Source organism: Bolinopsis microptera, chromosome 1 (genome assembly GCF_026151205.1).
Source record: "Bolinopsis microptera isolate Bmic1 chromosome 1, MBARI_Bmic_1.0, whole genome shotgun sequence".
NCBI lineage: Eukaryota > Metazoa > Ctenophora > Tentaculata > Lobata > Bolinopsidae > Bolinopsis > Bolinopsis microptera.
The window spans coordinates 1125185-1148789 of record NC_087072.1 but is presented as its reverse complement, the minus strand read 5'-3'; the positions used below and the strand labels follow the sequence as shown (position 1 = coordinate 1148789).

Below are 23605 nucleotides of genomic sequence, written 5' to 3'. Positions count from 1 at the left end.
GCTGGGTGGACAATCTTTTGAGAGAAACTATTTCATTTGGAGCTTAACAATCTTATTATTAGCATTATTTTATTCTAGTAATACTAATAGCTATTTTATCTTATACACTTTAAACTATTGAAATATATACTTGAGCGGTTAATAAAACCATCAAGAAACTGTCTTATTGCTCACTGGACAATAATTCAGTAAAAACTGTGTAATTTCAGGCCAGTAAATATCACCTTCGAAATTAAAAAATGGGACAAGAGTTTTACAGTATGATTTTCTCTTTTGTGGTGCTTTGTCCGACAGGAATCTTACTTCCATAGGGTCTCATGTCATAGTTAACTGACTAATTGTAGGGACTACCGGTCTCATGTCATAGTTAACTCACTAATTGTAGGAACTTCCGGTCTCATGTCATAGTTAACTCACTAATTGTAGGGACTACCGGTCTCATGTCATAGTTAACTCACTAATTGTAGGGACTTCCGGTCTCATGTCATAGTTAACTCACTAATTGTAGGGACTTCCGGTCTCATGTCATAGTTAACTGACTAATTGTAGGGACTACCGGTCTCATGTCATAGTTAACTGACTAATTGTAGGGACTACCGGTCTCATGTCATAGTTAACTCACTAATTGTAGGAACTTCCGGTCTCATGTCATAGTTAACTCACTAATTGTAGGGACTACCGGTCTCATGTCATAGTTAACTCACTTATTGGTATCGTGTCATAGATAACTCACTAATTGGTCACTGGACAAAAATTCCGTTAAATCTGTGAAATTTCTGTTTGTATCAGGAAATAACTTATCAAATTGTATTTTAAAATAATAATCTGTTTTCACTCTTTTGAGTGGGTCGACCATATAATTAATGTTTTGTGACAATGTGAGAGTCTCCACTGAGCGGGGACTCTCACTTTGTCCCAAAACACCAATTAAATTGTATTTTACAACGAAATCAAAAGCAGTTTTGGATTGGAGGAGATCAGACAGAGAAACAGCACGAAACTTCACAAACTAGTTTCTTGAGACTAGAAATATTGTTTAGTTTTCTTATTTCGTGAAAGATTTAATTTCCTAAAAGTAAACTGTGACTCTTATAGTATCCATAGTCCGTGGTCATTTTAAAATCATTTCTTTATTTTTGGTATGTTTACTGTTTGGTTAAATAATTTTCATTTAGTTGGTCTGGATCTGACACATGTAAATTGTAAAATTGTATGTATTATGATCTTTCTAATTTCTAATTTCTAATTTCTAATTTTTACATAATTAACTGACTAATTGGTCACTGGACGCAAATTTCGTTAAATCTGTGAAATTTCTGTTCATATCAAGAAAATATTAGGAAATATCATATTTGGAAATGGAACAAAAATGAGAAAATAAGAATTGTCGTTTTGTAAAACTTTCTCTGGGATGCACCCTCCTGAAACAGTGAGTGACGTTTTGGTTTTGGTAAATGTAAATAAATAAAACGGGATTAAAGTATAAAAATCTATTCTAATGTATCTCAGAACCAAAATGAAACGCCCATACTTTACTTTTCAACCAAAATAGAAATATTCAATATAAAATCAAAATACTACGTCAACGATGGTTAGTTGTCATCTCAATTCATAAGAAAAATTGTAGGGGGGGGGGCAACCCCATCTATGCCAATCGACGTCTGTTGACTTAAATTTGGGGCAAAATTTCGTGATTTCCTTCATTTTTCTGTTAAAATCGAAAAAAAATTAATATTTCTGATATTGTTTTCGTAATATGAATAAATTCTAAGCTGTTTTTAACTTTAAGGCTTTGTCTATCTATGCCCATTTGGCCAGAAGTTGGGGAAATGGCCCCCATCCCCCAAAAATTTAGTGATTTTGCGTCATATTACCTTGGTTTCACCATTCCTTTCTGTGAAATATTTGGCTTTTCGAATTATATTATCTGAATTAAAGAAACAGACTGTGTAGCAGGAAAGAGGGCCAGTAAATAGATAAGGTTCCCAAACACTGAATATTAGCAATCTTTTATTTTACATCTAAAATAAATGTTTCAAATCACAATAAATCAAATACTTTAAACAATTTGAAATAGCAATCAATTAAATCAGTCAAATTTAAATCACAATTTAAGTCACAGGTGAGCTATGTCAGCGTGTTTTCAAAATGATCATGATTAAGTACTTTTTAGTTTTACTTTCAAGCTCATTAGTCAATATTGGGCCCACTCGTAAAACATCAAACAATATTCTCAACAACATAAGTACCGCTGGTAGTCAAAAGAAAGAAAAAACAGGTATCAAAACAGGTATCAAAATTAAAATTCAACGAAAAACACAACATTTTCAATCGAAAATCTTTAAAAAATCAATTTTAAGACTTGCCGCATGAGTTGTGTGACCCAGCACACCAGTCATTACTACGGATGTGCGTCTTAAACAAACGTGAAATGAAGGACAAATTAATAACATGATTGACAATCATACCTCCCCCTCCTAAATTCCTTGAAGGATCAGTATTCTCCTCATTCCCTATTCAGAGTGATTTCTCTTAGCGGAGCTTTTGGTTTTCTCGTGCTGGTCAGCCGGACATACGTTTTACCGCGAGATAATGTCCGAGTGTGACTCACTTCCTCAGTTATGTCCCCGAGTGATCCTAACCTGGAAAGTGAGAACCGTTTTCAATACCCTTACCAATCTTCCTGTTATTTTTTGAAATGGTCGGTCATGCTGATCTTCGTACAATCTCTAAATATCATTATTGAATTCATGTTTGACATTAAAACATGATATTACGATCGTAAAATAGAAACTAGTAGTCAAATAGTAACTCACCTCTCTAGGGGTAATTTAAGATGCTTTGCTTTATCTTGGTGTCACATCTATCTACGTAACAGATAAAATTCCCTAATCAAACTTTCCAAATCAACAATGCTGCGGTTTTATTAGACTTTGAACGTTCAGTGCTTTGATCACGGAAATCAATTTAAAAAGATCAATCAACATACATTTTAACCCCAAAACAGTGCTGTAATGACATGGAAAATTCACTTCCATATAAATTATAATGGAAAAATATTAATGATATACAAGAATGAAGAATACGAAGATGTTTACCTTTTCGCATCTAAATCAGATCGATTCCTCTGAAACACCATCTCGAAATATTTATCTTCAATGTGCTTGAGTCTACTAATATCTTCTGCGGTGACATCCTCCCTGTCACTGAAGAACTCATTGAGTTGCTGTATCTCTCCTCTTATCCTCTTCTTCTCTCTCTCGGGATCCGTGCTCTTTAGCACCTCCTTCTCAACATGAACCACCAGTTTTGCCATGTGTTTCTCGTTTCCGTGCCCATCATACAGGATCACCGATCTCCATCCTGACCTCAACTGCTTCACTGGAAACGTGCAGTGTCCAATAAACTTCTCGTCCCCAAAATCGTTACAATCCGTCACCTCAAACCTGATCATGGCCATATCGGGGTTCAGACAAAGCAAGCTGATAACCTTGCCATCCCCCCAGAAGGGACAGGTACTTGACTTAGCAGGAAGAGTTTCATTAGAGGTAATATCACAGTCCAGCCCCTCCAATGATATCCTAACTTTGGGGGAGTTACCTGCCTCGCTAAAACACATTCTTCCACCCAACACTTTGATGAACAATGCCACTGAGTTTGAAAAGGAGTCCTGTCTTGGATCAAACTTGTTGGTTACCATCTCGTAAGGTTTCTTGACATAACCACAGCCACCGTTACTGTTGTGAAACTTGCCCCAGTTCAGCTGCATGGCCTTGTCTGGGGTCTGATAATTGAGGGCCACCAGCTGGATTCCGTAATTCCAAGCTAACAAGGGATCGTAGTTGGAGGAGTTAGTTCGCCACATCTTGGGATACACGCGCGCCATGCACGTGCTAGTAAAGGAGAGGAGGTTGGCAGCGGATGCTTTTTGAACATATCCCTCTAATTTGTTTTCAGCGAATGAAGACATTTCCCGATAGTTTAGAGCTGATATGTACTCAGAGGTAAACTCGGAGGGTGCCGGTACTGCCATGACATAAATCACGAGAGCTGAATAGGTGGGTGCTTGTTTAACTTTGGCTGGCTTCTTGTTGTTCGGTTTATTCTTCCGGACGTTTGTGATAGCTTCGTGCCATTTTTCCATATCTTCGTACTGTTTGAAGCCCATCCTGTACTCTTCCCTGCCCTCGCATTTGATAGAGATGTAGTGAGGGATGAAGTTGTTGTCGGATACAGTGTGAAATCGGGTTACTGATCTCTTCAAGTTTATCATTCCGTCGCACATGTTACCTGACAGTAGAATGCTTTCAATTGGCTGATTCAATCATTTCAGTTTGTGAATGGTAATTGTCTGTGAAAGATACACGAATAGTCAAATCACAGAGGTACTAATAATTCATAGTAACCACTAATACTTGTTACTACTAGTTTATACCTAGTGGATTGTCGGTAACCACTAATACTTGTTACTACTAGTTTATACCTAGTGGATTGTCGGTATTCTCCTCCTCCTCCCACTCATACAACTTGACCACCTTTTTTGGGAACCTCTTCCCCCTTCTCGGCCCGTAGTCTCCAAAGCACCTGCAATACAGTGAACATGTGACCTACCCATGTGGTTTCGGACAACATATTGCATCTACATTTTCAATGTTTCCAACCTAAATAAACAAGAACTTTCCTCAATGAACAGGAACTTTCCTCAATGAACAGGAACTTTCCTCAATGAACAGGAACTTTCCTCAATGAACAGGAACGTTCCTCAATGAACAGGAACTTTCTTAAATGAACAGGAACGTTCCTCAATGAACAGGAACTTTCCTAAATGAACAGGAAATTTCCTAAATGAACAGGAACGTTCCTAAATGAACAGGAACTTTCCTCAATGAACAGGAACGTTCCTCAATGAACAGGAACTTTCCTAAATGAACAGGAACTTTCCTCAATGAACAGAAACTTTCCTAAATGAACAGGAACTTTCCTCAATGAACAGGAACTTTCCTCAATGAACAGGAACTTTCCTCAATGAACAGGAACTTTCCTCAATGAACACGAACTCACCAGCCCACGTAATCAGGGTCCTGCTCCACATTCCTAATGATGCTCCCCCTTAGGAAGGTAAGCTCGTTGTCTCCTCGTCCTCTGTAATCCTCCTCCGCCTCGTACACCTCATCAGGACGCTCTCTTATCTCCTCCTCTGTCACGTACGCTTTGTTTATAAGTTCGTATTGTGAGGGTGAAGAAGCCTGGAGGAGGGTAAGGTAACAATAAATATTACATTTTAAGTCGAAGGATTTCACATTTATTTAATAATGTTTCGTGCTGCTGTATATTTTGGTAACTTGTCAGTAGTATTGAAACCTCATTCAAAGGGATCATCTCAACGGGTTTGGTCAGCTTTATCTCCTGGTTGTTCTTGGTGATGTAGAGAGGTCTCTTCTTATAATACTCTATCAGCTGAGTCAATCCCTCAAACTGAGACTTGCCAATGACCCAGAGTCTCCCGTCCTGCCCTATTTTACAGGATCTCACCTGAAATTTATTGTCACTTTAATGTAGAAAACCGAGTCAAAAATGTTATTTTATGCAGTTGGAGTCTGGATAAATCGAAGTTTCGGTTTCGTCTATCAAAATATCTAAGTAACTAAGTAACTAACTAACTAAGTAACTAAGTAACTAAGTAACTAAGTAATTAAGTAACTAAGTAACTAAGTAACTAAGTAACTAAGTAACTAAGTAACTAAGTAACTAAGTAACTAGGTAACTAAGCAACTAAGTAATTAAGTAACTAACTAACTAAGTAACTAAGTAACTAAGTTACTAAGTAACTAAGTAACTAAGGGGTAACTAAGCAACTAAGTAACTAAGTAACTAAGTAACTAAGTAACTAAGTAACTTAGTAATTAAGTAATTAAGTAACTAAGTAACTACGTAACTAAGTAACTAAGTAACTATGTAACTATGTAACTAAGTAACTAATTAACTAAGTAACTAAGTAACTAAGGGGTAACTAAGCAACTAAGCAACTAAGTAACTAAGCAACTAAGCAACTAAGTAACTAAGTAACTAAGCAACTAAGCAACTACGTAACTAAGGGGTAACTAAGCAACTAAGCAACTAAGTAACATAGTAACTAAGTAACTAAGCAACTAAGCAACTAAGCAACTAAGCAACTAAGTAACATAGTAACTAAGTAACTAAGCAACTAAGTAACTAAACAACTACGTAATTAAGTAACTAAGTAACTAAGTAACTAAGTAACTAAGTAACTAGGTAACTAAGCAACTAAGTAACTAAGTAACTAACTAACTAACTAACTAATTAACTAAGTAACTAAGTAACTAAGTAACTAAGCAACTAATTAACTAAGTAACTAAGTAACTAAGTAACTAAGTGAGACTCACAGCTCCAGCACTTCTAAAGACCAGTCTGAACTTGTTGTCCGGCTGCTCCCTCACAAGGAATGCTCCGTTAACTTTCTGATATCTGAGCCTCCTCTCTGAGTCTTCAAACGTAGCACCGTAGTGAAACCAACTGAGATATAAAGTTTAAAGATAGGACAGAGGTCACTAAAAGATCCTGATGTAAAATGTAAAATCTTAGTCAAACATGTTAAATGATAACTTACGTTTCTTTCGCAAAGTTTCTAGGTTCCTCAATAGGTCTCTTCAATATTAGAGGGCTTTTCTCAACAGAGAAAGGAACTCTCTGATAATGCCGGACGAGAGTGTACAGAGATTCGAATACTGGGGCATTTGAGTACTCCTCTATAAAGTAACGAGGAAATCCTTTCTCATATCGTGAGTGAATCTTGATCTTCTTCGGAGTATTCTGAGCACTGTGGAATATGTTGAGTTCGTTTGTCGTTATTATAAGGTAAGAGAAAATAAGAAAATTGTATGAAACGTAACGAATTGCGCTTGGTTCGCATCAAATGATCTGCACAATGGTTACTTTTTTCCAGATTCTTGCTTAGTTTCAGTTATCTAAACAACTGGTAGAAACCATCCCGTATCCACTAACTCAAGGAAGAGAAGGACGTATTCTCCAGTAGACTGAGTCCGGGGTCTGATGGCGAAGTCGCCGACTAGCTGTACGTCACGTCCCAGCTGGTTTATCATTCTCTTCACGTACTCACTAACGTAGAAATTACCAGCTGTACCGTCAACTCCGCCCCAGTACCACCTGATACACGTGACATGAGCACTGAGTCACGTGATTAGCACTGAGTCACGTGATGAGCACTGAGTCACGTGATGATCATAGCTGAAAACCAGCAAACATCTTGACAGCAAATAAACTCACGGCTCAGCGAGGTGAAGCTCGGATATTTTCTGCGCGGCGGGGGCACGCTACAGTAAGTAAACTCACGGCTCAGCGAGGTGAAGCTCGGATAGTTTCTGCGCGGCGGGGGCACTTGACAATAAGTAAACTCACGGCTCAGCGAGGTGAAGCTCGGATAGTTTCTGCGCGGCGGGGGTACGTGACAGTAAGTAAACTCACGGCTCAGCGAGGTGAAGCTCGGATAGTTTCTGCGCGGCGGGGGCACGCTACAGTAAGTAAACTCACGGCTCAGCGATCAGGTGAAGCTCGGATAGTTTCTGCGCGGCGGGGGCACATGACAGTAAGTAAACTCACGGCTCAGCGAGGTGAAGCTCGGATAGTTTCTGCGCGGCGGGGGCACTTGACAATAAGTAAACTCACGGCTCAGCGAGGTGAAGCTCGGATAGTTTCTGCGCGGCGGGGGCACGCTACAGTAAGTAAACTCACGGCTCAGCAAGGTGAAGCTCGGATAGTTTCTGCGCGGCGGGGGCACGCGACAGTAAGTAAACTCACGGCTCAGCGAGGTGAAGCTCGGATAGTTTCTGCGCGGTGGGGGTACGTGACAGTAAGTAAACTCACGGCTCAGCGAGGTGAAGCTCGGATAGTTTCTGCGCGGCGGGGGCACGTGACAGTAAGTAAACTCACGGCTCAGCGAGGTGAAGCTCAGATAGTTTCTGCGCGGTGGGAGCACGTGACGTCAGCACTTCACTTCTCTCTCTGACAACCTCACTCTCCTCATCTGTTCCCTCCGTGTGGGAGTAGTAGATAAAATCGGGGGTCATCAACACTGCTCTTTTACTCCAGTCATTTGCCTGGCAGTTAGAGGAGATTTGAGAGATTTTATGGATAGGAAGCCAATCAATTGGTAAATGTGTACAAAAATTCGTACAAAATTGCAATGTTCGTTCATTTAGTTTGTTAAGGGAGATGATCAAAATAGGTTTATTTTAGAATAACTCACGTGTAAAGTACTTTCGATGTAAACTTCACCTCGTTTCACGATATCTGACTTCACTGAAACGTTTTTTCAAGAATATAAAATACGGTTTAGTTTACAGTGTATCTGTACGTTAATACATGATCATGGCTGTAAAGCGACAAATACAATAACAAATAAGGCTCCTAAATTTATCAATAACTTTAAACTTACGGTAATCCACGTTTTCTCTGCTAAATTTCTTGTCTTTAATAAGGATCTTATTTTTAAGTATGTTTGGGGAGGGTAGCTGGCCGGAATCTGGCAAGGGAACTGATAACAACTTATCTGAGGGAGATACGTATATTATTTAATTAGCAAATTGGGCAATTTATTTTGATATGTCATTGTTAGTATTCAATATCAAAATTTCATCCTACGGTACATACGTTTGCTACTACTTTATCAATAGTTACCTCCCAGCTTTTCTTTAATCATCTTCGCAAACTTTTCCTGCATCTCTGTGTCAAGATGATTCTCAATGGATAAAATTAGAGGATACCTGGGATGATGTATTCACCCAATGGTTAAGAGATTAGTAGGTAAGGTGTTACCGTATTAGTAAGCGCCATGAATTGGACACAAGGGCACTAAATAGCACTTACGGGGACACCTTGAAGGCGTACATATCAATAGCCTCCAGTAGCACTTACGGGGACACCTTGAAGGCGTACATATCAATAGCCGCCAGAACATCCTCCGCGTTAATCATCGTCGTCAGCATGTGACCGTGCAGTATCTTAATGGTTCCATCTCTCTTCCAAACATCCAGCTCCAAACATTTGCATCCTGATAGGAGGGCCTGTACGTACGCTTCAACGTCACTTCTACTCGTCAACTGATTACCGATCAGGTACCTGAGATTGAGTCAATATCATCACGTGTTCCCGTTATCTTCACTTTCTGTCTTTATTATACGATGTAATGTAGTAATGTGGGCGCTGGTTTGACAGTCGGTAATGATAAACGAATAACGAGTTACCAGTTCTTATCGAATAACCATTTGGCAGTGTTTGTGGCGAGGTGTAAGTACATTTCCACAATTTGTGATGGTATTATTTAAATTTCAATTTACAGCCACGAAAAGCGATTGGTGGAAAAGTGGTGAAGTTAGCTGGCATACGGAAGTGTACTAGTAATGTTATTATGCACGTGCCACAGAAAATACCTGACTTGCTGAAGATTTCTGATTTGCAAGCCAATTATTTTCCGGGGTGTCGACAAGATTGTCGATCTTCCGCAAGATCGCTTTCATACGAGATAAGATGCGACGGTATTATGGTGTCCGGTTATCCAAGTAGCACGTGGTTTCTTGGCCTTAATTACACATAATAAACGCTCGTGCAACGCCGCAGTCTGTACAAGATTTACTGCGCGCGGTCCAACTTAAAAACATGTAGACCTATTTGAAGTCTCTGCTTATTTTAGGTGTTCAAATCTACAATTCGTGCGTCATACACGATCGGCCAAGAGTCTTAATGGAATGTTAAATAATTTCACTTGTGTTAAACCTTCGTAATATGAAATTTGACATCTTTTCTTAACATCAGATATGGCTCATGATTAGTGCAGTTTACGGTAACAAGTTACCACTCAACAGACCAGTGCCAAAACTAGAACAAACTATATAATACCTACATGAGATGTGTCTGTTGTAACTACGAAGTAATGTACTCGTTAAGAAGGCGAGTTGTGCTGAGGTGAGATTTGTGTATGACAGCTTCTCGACTATTCAGACGTTTGCTCAAATAGCAGACATGAAAGTGTCTGAACACGAAAATGTACTCTGCATATATCTTGTTAAAATGTTAAAATAAAAGTACGGCTATGCACAACTCCATTACTCCACTCCTCACACAAACACATCACTTCAAGTCCACACCAAACCCTGAAACCCATTTTCTATGTACATGTTTTCAGTGATTACTCCAACTGAATAGCTGACGGACTACCATTAGCTACACCATGGTGGCCGGTGGTTACACCGTGGTGGCCGGTGGTTACACTGGTAATGAACTAGAAGCCGTTAAAATAAGTGTTAATTAAAATGGTTACTGTCGGCAGATAAGTCTTAAGTATATCATATTACAAATATCCTTGACAAATCCATATTAAGTCCACGGTGGCGAGGTATGAGTGTATTGCTAATTAATCGGCACTTAATTAATCTGTCTAAAAGATCCTTTTGCTAGTTTCTATTGACTTATTTCTTACACTTTGCGCAATTGAAGAATGAAGTATCGAGTGTGTTGAATACAATCAGAAAACATTAACAATTTTAATATTCATCTTTACAGTTTACGAGACTACATACTTATGTTAACAATTAACCTCCATCCCACATGCCGGTATAGTACTCGCTAGCCGGCATCAAGTTATCAATAATTCGAGATACGATTGTATTAAACTTTGCCAAGTTACAATGGACACACGGCCATGCACTGAGCACTCCGGGCCATGCATCACGACTCCGGTCGTGAAATCTTGCGGGTCCGGAGGTTATGTTACTGGCTGTATATTTAAATTGGAAGTACTGGTTACTGGTAAGGAATATAATACTAATAGAGGCTCTAAACTCTGCAACTGATGGGGATACTGTGTTATTATATGAGACGTTTCAAGTAACCCCTGACTAAAATACAGATCTGGAAAATCACACCGGCTACATCTCACAACTTTACCGGCTACATCTCACAACTTTACCGGCTACATCTCACAACTTTACCGGCTACATCTTACAACTTTACCGGCTACATCTCACAACTTTACCGGCTACATCTCACAACTTTACCGGCAACATCTCACAACTTTACCGGCTACATCTCAAAACTTTACCGGCTACATCTCACAACTTTACCGGCTACAGCCTACATCTCACAACTTTACCGGCTACATCTCACAACTTTACCGGCTACATCTCACAACTTTACCGGCTACATCTCACAACTTTACCGGCTACATCTCACAACTTTACCGGCTACATCTCACAACTTTACCGGCTACAGCCTACATCTCACAACTTTACCGGCTACATCTCACAACTTTACCGGCTACATCTCACAACTTTACCGGCTACAGCCTACATCTCACAACTTTACCGGCTACATCTCACAACTTTACCGGCTACATCTCACAACTTTACCGGCTACATCTCACAACTTTACCAAATACCGTTGTATCGTCAGGAGAAATATATATTTTGTACTCATGACAAACCTCTGTTTATAATAAATGAAGAATATCCCATCATCTATAAATTGCCAAACTATTGAACCTTTTTATGTGCTCGATGCTCGACTACAGAAACTCTTCTTCTCTGGTTTTCCCGAACTTACTAAGTTCTTGAGATTCCTGGTTTCAAATACGTGAGCTTACTACTTTACTAGTTTAACATTTTCCCGGTCACTGCATATTTATTACAAGTGGAGAGTGACCACTGACCATCCTACTCGGAACGGTGGAGTAAACTCGTTGGACCCTGTAAACAGTCGCCATATTTTACTTCTTAGTTGCCGATGATTTAACCTTCACTCAATTTTCAGTCAGGAAAATTGACGTTTGTATGAAATAAACAATACGGTGCGTACCGAGGATACATAACTATTCCTAACTACTATAATACTCGATATCGTTTGATTTCTAAGTGCAGTTATTTGAGAGCGTATAATCATGCCGGTAATGAATCTGAAGCCGTTAAAATTTGGTGTGTTACCTAACAAGTTGGTGTCAGCTGAAATGGGTGGTGGGTGCTGATAAGTGTATTAAGTTACACCATGTAACCATGGTAACTAAGTTACACCATGTAACCATGGTAACTTAATGTAAGTTAGTGTGACTCTAATTAACTAATGCTGTAATACTGTACTAGTCGACTGTTTGGGTGTCAGAATAAATGCGTACTTTATTTACCACGCCAGTCCACTACAACAAACTGTTAAATCACTTACAAAGTGTGATCACTATAATATAAATTACACTACATAAATTACACTACATAGATTACAAGACAAAACCACGTCCCAAATCACGTGACTCCACGTTATATTACGTGTTGTGAGAGGAAGCTATCCAATAGTGGCTGAGCGGTGAGTCCATCAGTTCGTCAACAGTTTCACTCCGCATAAAGACAGAGTTCTCGTCAGAGTAAAGGTAGTCCAGGAACTGGGGAGGGAAGTTCGTGAGCAGGGCTGGGAATCGCACTTCACCAAAAGCGAAAATACTTTCACCACGTCAATGTATTTACGTAGTGCTTACATCAACACAGCGGTACAATGCCCGTTTTAAAAGGGAGAATCTCTACAAGTTCACTGTGCCAACGCGCACGGGCGATATTTCACGTAGGAGCACCAAGTTATTGTCTAGTCAACACTTAGTCTAGCGTGTAATACCACATTATCTGATGTTAACTAACTAACTAACTAACTAACTAACTAACTAACTAACTAACTAACTAACTAACTAACTAACTAACTAACTAACTAACTAACTAACTAACTAACTAACTAACTAACTAACTAACTAACTAACTAACTAACTAACTAACTAACTAACTAACTAACTAACTAACTAACTAACAAACTAACTAACTAACTAACTAACTAACTAACTAACTAACTAACTAACTAACTAACTAACTAACTAACTAACTAACTAACTAACTAACTAACTAACTAACTAACTAACTAACTAACTAACTAACTAACTAACTAACTAACTAACTAACTAACTAACTAACTAACTAACTAACTAACTAACTAACTAACTAACTAACTAACTAACTAACTAACTAACTAACTAACTAACTAACTAACTAACTAACTAACTAACTAACTAACTAACTAACTAACTAACTAACTAACTAACTAACTAACTAACTAACGAACGAACGAACGAACGAACGAACGAACGAACGAACGAACGAACGAACGAACGAACGAACGAACGAACGAACGAACGAACGAACGAACGAACGAACGAACGAACGAACGAACGAACGAACGAACGAACGAACGAACGAACGAACGAACGAACGAACGAACGAACGAACGAACGAACTAACTAACTAACTAACTAACTAACTAACTAACTAACTAACTAACTAACTAACTAACTAACTAACTAACTAACTAACTAACTAACTAACTAACTAACTAACTAACTAACTAACTAACTAACTAACTAACTAACTAACTAACTAACTAACTAACTAACTAACTAACTAACTAACTAAATAACTAACTAACTAACTAACTAACTAACTAACTAACTAACTAACTAACTAACTAACTAACTAATTAACTAACTAATTAACTAACTAACTAACTAACTAACTAACTAACTAACTAACTAACTAACTAACTAACTAACTAACTAACTAACTAACTAACTAACTAACTAACTAACTACCTGGTTTTTAGTTATGACTCCCTCGTTGCCGTATCTGTTCATGATAACCGACGCTGGGACCTCTGACTTTTGTTCGGAAACTAAGAAATCCTCTAATTCTGTGATGGTTATCACTCCTTCCCTGGTAAAAGAGGTGTGATGTTGAGGTGTGATAGTACTTCCCTGATAAACGAGTAGTACTCACTATTACTGAAGATCTGGTAAAATGGGGTTAATTTAGCTGTACAGTGACCAATGTGGAGGTGTGACAGTACAGTAACAATGTGGAGGTGTGACAGTACAGTAACAATGTGGTGGTGTGACAGTACAGTAACAATGTGGAGGTGTGACAGTACAGTAACAATGTGGAGGTGTGACAGTACAGTAACAATGTGGAGGTGTGACAGTACAGTAACAATGTGGAGGTGTGACAGTACAGTAACAATGTGGAGGTGTGACAGTACAGTAACAATGTGGAGGTGTGACAGTACAGTAACAATGTGGAGGTGTGACAGTACAGTAACAATGTGGAGGTGTGACAGTACAGTAACAATGTGGAGGTGTGACAGTACAGTAACAATGTGGAGGTGTGACAGTACAGTAACAATGTGGAGGTGTGACAGTACAGTAACAATGTGGAGGTGTGACAGTACAGTAACAATGTGGAGGTGTGACAGTACAGTAACAATGTGGAGGTGTGACAGTACAGTAACAATGTGGAGGTGTGACAGTACAGTAACAATGTGGAGGTGTGACAGTACAGTAACAATGTGGAGGTGTGACAGTACAGTAACAATGTGGAGGTGTGACAGTACAGTAACAATGTGGAGGTGTGACAGTACAGTAACAATGTGGAGGTGTGACAGTACAGTAACAATGTGGAGGTGTGACAGTACAGTAACAATGTGGAGGTGTGACAGTACAGTAACAATGTGGAGGTGTGACAGTACAGTAACAATGTGGAGGTGTGACAGTACAGTAACAATGTGGAGGTGTGACAGTACAGTAACAATGTGGAGGTGTGACAGTACAGTAACAATGTGGAGGTGTGACAGTACAGTAACAATGTGGAGGTGTGACAGTACAGTAACAATGTGGAGGTGTGACAGTACAGTAACAATGTGGAGGTGTGACAGTACAGTAACAATGTGGAGGTGTGACAGTACAGTAACAATGTGGAGGTGTGACAGTACAGTAACAATGTGGAGGTGTGACAGTACAGTAACAATGTGGAGGTGTGACAGTACAGTAACAATGTGGAGGTGTGACAGTACAGTAACAATGTGGAGGTGTGACAGTACAGTAACAATGTGGAGGTGTGACAGTACAGTAACAATGTGGAGGTGTGACAGTACAGTAACAATGTGGAGGTGTGACAGTACAGTAACAATGTGGAGGTGTGACAGTACAGTAACAATGTGGAGGTGTGACAGTACAGTAACAATGTGGAGGTGTGACAGTACAGTAACAATGTGGAGGTGTGACAGTACAGTAACAATGTGGAGGTGTGACAGTACAGTAACAATGTGGAGGTGTGACAGTACAGTAACAATGTGGAGGTGTGACAGTACAGTAACAATGTGGAGGTGTGACAGTACAGTAACAATGTGGAGGTGTGACAGTACAGTAACAATGTGGAGGTGTGACAGTACAGTAACAATGTGGAGGTGTGACAGTACAGTAACAATGTGGAGGTGTGACAGTACAGTAACAATGTGGAGGTGTGACAGTACAGTAACAATGTGGAGGTGTGACAGTACAGTAACAATGTGGAGGTGTGACAGTACAGTAACAATGTGGAGGTGTGACAGTACAGTAACAATGTGGAGGTGTGACAGTACAGTAACAATGTGGAGGTGTGACAGTACAGTAACAATGTGGAGGTGTGACAGTACAGTAACAATGTGGAGGTGTGACAGTACAGTAACAATGTGGAGGTGTGACAGTACAGTAACAATGTGGAGGTGTGACAGTACAGTAACAATGTGGAGGTGTGACAGTACAGTAACAATGTGGAGGTGTGACAGTACAGTAACAATGTGGAGGTGTGACAGTACAGTAACAATGTGGAGGTGTGACAGTACAGTAACAATGTGGAGGTGTGACAGTACAGTAACAATGTGGAGGTGTGACAGTACAGTAACAATGTGGAGGTGTGACAGTACAGTAACAATGTGGAGGTGTGACAGTACAGTAACAATGTGGAGGTGTGACAGTACAGTAACAATGTGGAGGTGTGACAGTACAGTAACAATGTGGAGGTGTGACAGTACAGTAACAATGTGGAGGTGTGACAGTACAGTAACAATGTGGAGGTGTGACAGTACAGTAACAATGTGGAGGTGTGACAGTACAGTAACAATGTGGAGGTGTGACAGTACAGTAACAATGTGGAGGTGTGACAGTACAGTAACAATGTGGAGGTGTGACAGTACAGTAACAATGTGGAGGTGTGACAGTACAGTAACAATGTGGAGGTGTGACAGTACAGTAACAATGTGGAGGTGTGACAGTACAGTAACAATGTGGAGGTGTGACAGTACAGTAACAATGTGGAGGTGTGACAGTACAGTAACAATGTGGAGGTGTGACAGTACAGTAACAATGTGGAGGTGTGACAGTACAGTAACAATGTGGAGGTGTGACAGTACAGTAACAATGTGGAGGTGTGACAGTACAGTAACAATGTGGAGGTGTGACAGTACAGTAACAATGTGGAGGTGTGACAGTACAGTAACAATGTGGAGGTGTGACAGTACAGTAACAATGTGGAGGTGTGACAGTACAGTAACAATGTGGAGGTGTGACAGTACAGTAACAATGTGGAGGTGTGACAGTACAGTAACAATGTGGAGGTGTGACAGTACAGTAACAATGTGGAGGTGTGACAGTACAGTAACAATGTGGAGGTGTGACAGTACAGTAACAATGTGGAGGTGTGACAGTACAGTAACAATGTGGAGGTGTGACAGTACAGTAACAATGTGGAGGTGTGACAGTACAGTAACAATGTGGAGGTGTGACAGTACAGTAACAATGTGGAGGTGTGACAGTACAGTAACAATGTGGAGGTGTGACAGTACAGTAACAATGTGGAGGTGTGACAGTACAGTAACAATGTGGAGGTGTGACAGTACAGTAACAATGTGGAGGTGTGACAGTACAGTAACAATGTGGAGGTGTGACAGTACAGTAACAATGTGGAGGTGTGACAGTACAGTAACAATGTGGAGGTGTGACAGTACAGTAACAATGTGGAGGTGTGACAGTACAGTAACAATGTGGAGGTGTGACAGTACAGTAACAATGTGGAGGTGTGACAGTACAGTAACAATGTGGAGGTGTGACAGTACAGTAACAATGTGGAGGTGTGACAGTACAGTAACAATGTGGAGGTGTGACAGTACAGTAACAATGTGGAGGTGTGACAGTACAGTAACAATGTGGAGGTGTGACAGTACAGTAACAATGTGGAGGTGTGACAGTACAGTAACAATGTGGAGGTGTGACAGTACAGTAACAATGTGGAGGTGTGACAGTACAGTAACAATGTGGAGGTGTGACAGTACAGTAACAATGTGGAGGTGTGACAGTACAGTAACAATGTGGAGGTGTGACAGTACAGTAACAATGTGGAGGTGTGACAGTACAGTAACAATGTGGAGGTGTGACAGTACAGTAACAATGTGGAGGTGTGACAGTACAGTAACAATGTGGAGGTGTGACAGTACAGTAACAATGTGGAGGTGTGACAGTACAGTAACAATGTGGAGGTGTGACAGTACAGTAACAATGTGGAGGTGTGACAGTACAGTAACAATGTGGAGGTGTGACAGTACAGTAACAATGTGGAGGTGTGACAGTACAGTAACAATGTGGAGGTGTGACAGTACAGTAACAATGTGGAGGTGTGACAGTACAGTAACAATGTGGAGGTGTGACAGTACAGTAACAATGTGGAGGTGTGACAGTACAGTAACAATGTGGAGGTGTGACAGTACAGTAACAATGTGGAGGTGTGACAGTACAGTAACAATGTGGAGGTGACAGTACAGTAACAATGTGGAGGTGTGACAGTACAGTAACAATGTGGGGGTGTGACAGTACAGTAACAATGTGGAGGTGTGACAGTACAGTAACAATGTGGAGGTGTGACAGTACAGTAACAATGTGGAGGTGTGACAGTACAGTAACAATGTGGAGGTGTGACAGTACAGTAACAATGTGGAGGTGTGACAGTACAGTAACAATGTGGAGGTGTGACAGTACAGTAACAATGTGGAGGATGTGACAGTACAGTAACAATGTGGAGGTGTGACAGTACAGTAACAATGTGGAGGTGTGACAGTACAGTAACAATGTGGAGGTGTGACAGTACAGTAACAATGTGGAGGTGTGACAGTACAGTAACAATGTGGAGGTGTGACAGTACAGTAACAATGTGGAGGTGTGACAGTACAGTAACAATGTGGAGGTGTGACAGTACAGTAACAATGTGGAGGTGTGACAGTACAGTAACAATGTGGAGGTGTGACAGTACAGTAACAATGTGGAGGTGTGACAGTACAGTAACAATGTGGAGGTGTGACAGTACAGTAACAATGTGGAGGTGTGACAGTACAGTAACAATGTGGAGGTGTGACAGTACAGTAACAATGTGGAGGTGTGACAGTACAGTAACAATGTGGAGGTGTGACAGTACAGTAACAATGTGGAGGTGTGACAGTACAGTAACAATGTGGAGGTGTGACAGTACAGTAACAATGTGGAGGTGTGACAGTACAGTAACAATGTGGAGGTGTGACAGTACAGTAACAATGTGGAGGTGTGACAGTACAGTAACAATGTGGAGGTGTGACAGTACAGTAACAATGTGGAGGTGTGACAGTACAGTAACAATGTGGAGGTGTGACAGTACAGTAACAATGTGGAGGTGTGACAGTACAGTAACAATGTGGAGGTGTGACAGTACAGTAACAATGTGGAGGTGTGACAGTACAGTAACAATGTGGAGGTGTGACAGTACAGTAACAATGTGGAGGTGTGACAGTACAGTAACAATGTGGAGGTGTGACAGTACAGTAACAATGTGGAGGTGTGACAGTACAGTAACAATGTGGAGGTGTGACAGTACAGTAACAATGTGGAGGTGTGACAGTACAGTAACAATGTGGAGGTGTGACAGTACAGTAACAATGTGGAGGTGTGACAGTACAGTAACAATGTGGAGGTGTGACAGTACAGTAACAATGTGGAGGTGTGACAGTACAGTAACAATGTGGAGGTGTGACAGTACAGTAACAATGTGGAGGTGTGACAGTACAGTAACAATGTGGAGGTGTGACAGTACAGTAACAATGTGGAGGTGTGACAGTACAGTAACAATGTGGAGGTGTGACAGTACAGTAACAATGTGGAGGTGTGACAGTACAGTAACAATGTGGAGGTGTGACAGTACAGTAACAATGTGGAGGTGTGACAGTACAGTAACAATGTGGAGGTGTGACAGTACAGTAACAATGTGGAGGTGTGACAGTACAGTAACAATGTGGAGGTGTGACAGTACAGTAACAATGTGGAGGTGTGACAGTACAGTAACAATGTGGAGGTGTGACAGTACAGTAACAATGTGGAGGTGTGACAGTACAGTAACAATGTGGAGGTGTGACAGTACAGTAACAATGTGGAGGTGTGACAGTACAGTAACAATGTGGAGGTGTGACAGTACAGTAACAATGTGGAGGTGTGACAGTACAGTAACAATGTGGAGGTGTGACAGTACAGTAACAATGTGGAGGTGTGACAGTACAGTAACAATGTGGAGGTGTGACAGTACAGTAACAATGTGGAGGTGTGACAGTACAGTAACAATGTGGAGGTGTGACAGTACAGTAACAATGTGGAGGTGTGACAGTACAGTAACAATGTGGAGGTGTGACAGTACAGTAACAATGTGGAGGTGTGACAGTACAGTAACAATGTGGAGGTGTGACAGTACAGTAACAATGCGGAGGTGTGATACTGTATTGACCAGTTTGCAGGTGTGACTGTGTTGTACTACACACATTACTCATGACATCACACCAATATAACCTGACAAGTGCCATCCCACGCTCCACTGTCTACCAATTATCACAGTTACGTAACACTCTGACACAACAACACTACAACAGGGGTTCCTACACCCCTACACAACAACTACACAACAACTACACAACAACTACACAACATTTACAACCCTTCCCTGACCACTGACCAGGTCCTTACGCTAAGGACAGAGGAAAATACTTTACAATTTGAGTGTGTACTAAATGTGATCAAAGGAGAGGTAAAGTAATGGAATATGGGTAGGTACCTGTTTTTGAAGATTGGTTCATCAGACGTGCCTTCTTGAAGGCGATAGAGATTGTCAATTATCTGAGGAATAATCGTTATTGATACAAAGTACAGTAACTAGTATTGTAGTTATTATATATTGTAGTTATTATATATTATAGTTAATATGAATTACCAGCTAATGTACAGTAGTATTGTAGTTATTATAGTTAATATGAATTACCAGCTAAAGTACAACTAAGTACCTATTTTAAGAATTCCATCGGTCAAAGTTTATTGAAACTTTGTCGTAGACGTTCAGTGAAAAATGAAAAACTAAAAGATTCTGCCAATCCTACTACACTCCATGCTAATCTTAATTAAGCAATCTATTATCTAGGTGTTAAAGGGTGCAGGGCTTGTTCATTATTCCCGCTGAACAGCATAATGTTGCCAAGTGTGGTGCGAATAAAAGTAATTAGCAAAAGCACACTGTCCTGGTGTCCTGGGGTTTGGCAGGTTCCTCATTTAAAAAAAAAAAAAAAAAAAAAAACAAAAAAAAAAAAAAAAAAAAAAAAAAAAAAAAAAAAAAAAGCACACTGTTCAGTGTCCAGTGGAGTACAGGGGGCTCCCTACTGGGATCCCTACTGTTTAGTGTCCATACCTTGTCTTCATATGTTAGTTTGTTGAAGATGTTCACCAGGTTAGGTAGTTCAATGTTGCAATCTTCTTCTTCTAGCCCTTCCTCCTGATTTGTAAACAATTATACCTAATTAATTATACCTAATTATACCTAATTATACCTAATTATACCTAATTATACTTAATTATACCTAATTATACTTAATTATACTTAATTATACCTAATTATACCTAATCATACATAATTATACCTAATTATACCTAATTATACCTAATTATACCTAATTAACTAACATTAGGTTAGGTAGTTCAATGTTGCAATCTTCTTCTTCTAGCCCTTCCTCCTGATTTGTAAACAATTATACCTGACTACAAGTTTAAATCGATACTTCATTGATGGACAAACATCGAACATGCATGCTAATGATTAGGGTAACGTTTATCGAAACCAAAGTCAAGATTTATTCTAAACCAGAATTTTCGGCTATTAGAAATTGTAATAGTTAGCTTGAGAGCGTACCTTCATAATTTTACTGAGCTCATCAATTTCTAATTTGTAGTTCATGTGATCACAGAGAAACACCTTCAAATCCTTTGGACTGATCGCTCTAGGAAAATTACACCGTTTTAGTTTTTATTTTGATGACGAGTTGCAAATACTTTAAATTGCACGTCTACCATTGCCGAATAGCTGGTATCAGAATAATAAAATGCACGAAATATTTATTAAAGGTTATTCCTAAAAAGACCAGCACGTGACCAGCACGTGACCAGCACGTGATCAGCACGTGATCAGCACGTGACCAGCACGTGACCAGCACGTGACCAGCACGTGACCAGCACGTGACCAGCACGTGACCAGCACGACTTACTTGGAGCCACCAATAGACTCCAGCTGATAAGGGAAGCGGTGTACAAATAGAGACTTGTACCGCCGGACACTCTGTTTGTGTAGAGCAGCTTTCTGTAGAGTTCGTAAAGTGTGCACCCATTTCTGGGCTGAGTCCGGGTCAAACGCTGAAATTATGTTTTCTATTTTTGTACAGATGTACATTGTACGTTTTTCTAATTTTATTTTTCATACGGAATTATATAGCGCTAAAACCTTATAATAGGTAATTTAAGCATCAGTGAAAATATGGCGAATGGCGCTTATTTACCTTCAAATCTGAAGGAGCTCCAAAGAAAGTTGTCCCCGTTTTTATACTTAATAGCGACACAAAGATCCACCTCAATATCTTCGTACTGTTTTTGTAGCTGGAAACACTCTGCAGCATAGCGTACCTACGAAAACACAAAACTAGACTGAATTACTTCTTCTAATTTGAAATTTTATAGTAAAACTGAGTTAACCTACTCGGTTTCCCGAGGTTATAAATTCAAAGAACTTTGAAGTTCAGTCGCAGAATTTTAGTTGCAGGGATAAAACGTAGCTGACTATGCGTCGGGGACATACTTGCCATGGTTTTATAGTTTACTTACCTCTTTTATGTCTTCACATTTGATGAGATCTATTTTGGAGCTGTGGCCTACACCTTTCACTGCCAATTGGTGTGTTTCTAAGTCATAACGCAGAAGTTTACGCTGAGATCTTTGATTAGCTCCAACAAACTGCATTATCTGGTGCTCTTCTTGAGCAAAACTGAGAAATATTCGTTACTTTACTAGGGAAAAATCTTACTTTAATAAAGGTGATAGTTCATTCTGAAAGAAGTTAACCAAGGCAGATATAAATAACAATATAAAACTGCTCAGAGAGTTCCACTAACGTTAGGCACTCATCAATAGTGAGACAGCAGATATCCTCGTGGATCTCAATAATTTCCTGTGGGAACTACATCAGCAATATTTACCACCTCTAATTATATGCATGTGATTCATGAAGTTCAAAAGAAGTTATTGCAATGTGCACAATTTGGGGAGTGTGCTTTTTTCAAATCTCTCTTAAATCCTAATAATTTAATTTTGAAACTTGTACTCAGTACTGTCTACGAGTTGTTTTCAATATGGACTAGCTCACTTCTTTCTTTCTGTAAAGACAATAAAGAGAACAATTGTCAGTTTTCATTTACAACTCACCATTTTAATAGAGGCATTGCTCTGCTTCTTTTTACCAAACCTCATAATGTCACTGAACATTTCATGCTATGATCTGAAAGCATACTCTGAGGTAGAAAAAGAAGGGAAAATTGTATACAGGGTGGGCGAGAAGTAACACACAACTCGTGTAATTTATGTCAGCATATCAAAATTTCAGATATTACAGATATGGGTCAAACTTAGACTTCCTAAAAGCACTCCCTCTTTTTCACTATTATTGTCATAAAATGAGAACGCTTTGAGATACATTTGGTCAGAAAATTGAAAATTTTTTACAAAATTTCAAGTCGATAGTTGAAAATTTAGTTGAGTTAAAACCATTTGAAATTTTGGCAGATACGTGATCTCGGCACTCAATCAGTTACCTGATCATTTAATCAGTGATCTCATCAGAAGCTAGTCGCTAACACGCAACAATGCACCTCATAAGGAGGTACCAAGAATGTTGGGGAGACGATGATCTGATCATGTTAAAAAAATTCCTACATAATAAAATAATGATTCAAAGATGTTCAAAATGCCTTCACGCAGCTGCAAGCACCTTGTGGGATAGCTCATAGCTTTTTTACACTCCGATAATCATAAACAGCAAGCTATGGGTCTATATTGTTAATGATGTTCGTCAAATTAAATTAAATTAAATTATTATTAAATGGCACTTAAGCAGCTGTGGGATGTTTGTTGTTCCTTCATTTATTTTGTCAGCAGATACGCATGGTGAACTTTTTTTCTTGAAATTGTTGTTTTCTTTCTTGCTCTACTCCGTTTTCCTCGTAAGTACAAGCTGATGGCGCACCAGATTATTACCTTCCAGAAAAAGCCTTTTTCTGCACCACTTTATCCGGGTTGTGTTACATCGCTTCA

The 23605-nt window shown here is 39.6% G+C and overlaps 1 protein-coding gene across 2 annotated transcripts; it reads right to left on the bottom strand.

Annotated features, from left to right (window-relative positions):
• Positions 1 to 1874: 1874 nt before the first annotated feature.
• Positions 1875 to 22799, bottom strand: LOC134816987 (1-phosphatidylinositol 4,5-bisphosphate phosphodiesterase delta-1-like). Of its 2 annotated transcripts, XM_063826055.1 has the most exons (24): positions 22721 to 22799; positions 22411 to 22466; positions 22124 to 22283; positions 21802 to 21925; positions 21514 to 21658; positions 21162 to 21249; positions 20664 to 20747; positions 20040 to 20101; positions 13706 to 13826; positions 12348 to 12460; positions 8953 to 9156; positions 8716 to 8801; positions 8474 to 8587; positions 8285 to 8337; positions 7969 to 8135; positions 7024 to 7185; positions 6629 to 6838; positions 6405 to 6534; positions 5362 to 5532; positions 5062 to 5246; positions 4484 to 4584; positions 3099 to 4290; positions 2817 to 2915; positions 1875 to 2642 (listed from the first exon to the last, which is right to left on the bottom strand). In XM_063826055.1, exons 1-23 carry the CDS (start codon positions 22778 to 22780, stop codon positions 2864 to 2866), a joined length of 3840 nt encoding a protein of 1279 aa, XP_063682125.1. In that variant the 5' UTR covers positions 22781 to 22799; the 3' UTR covers positions 1875 to 2642; positions 2817 to 2863. The 2 variants fall into 2 exon arrangements, with proteins under 2 accessions (XP_063682125.1, XP_063682120.1); XM_063826050.1 differs by lacking the exon at positions 2817 to 2915 and having other exon boundaries at positions 1952 to 2642.
• Between the last annotated feature and the right edge of the window lie 806 nt (positions 22800 to 23605).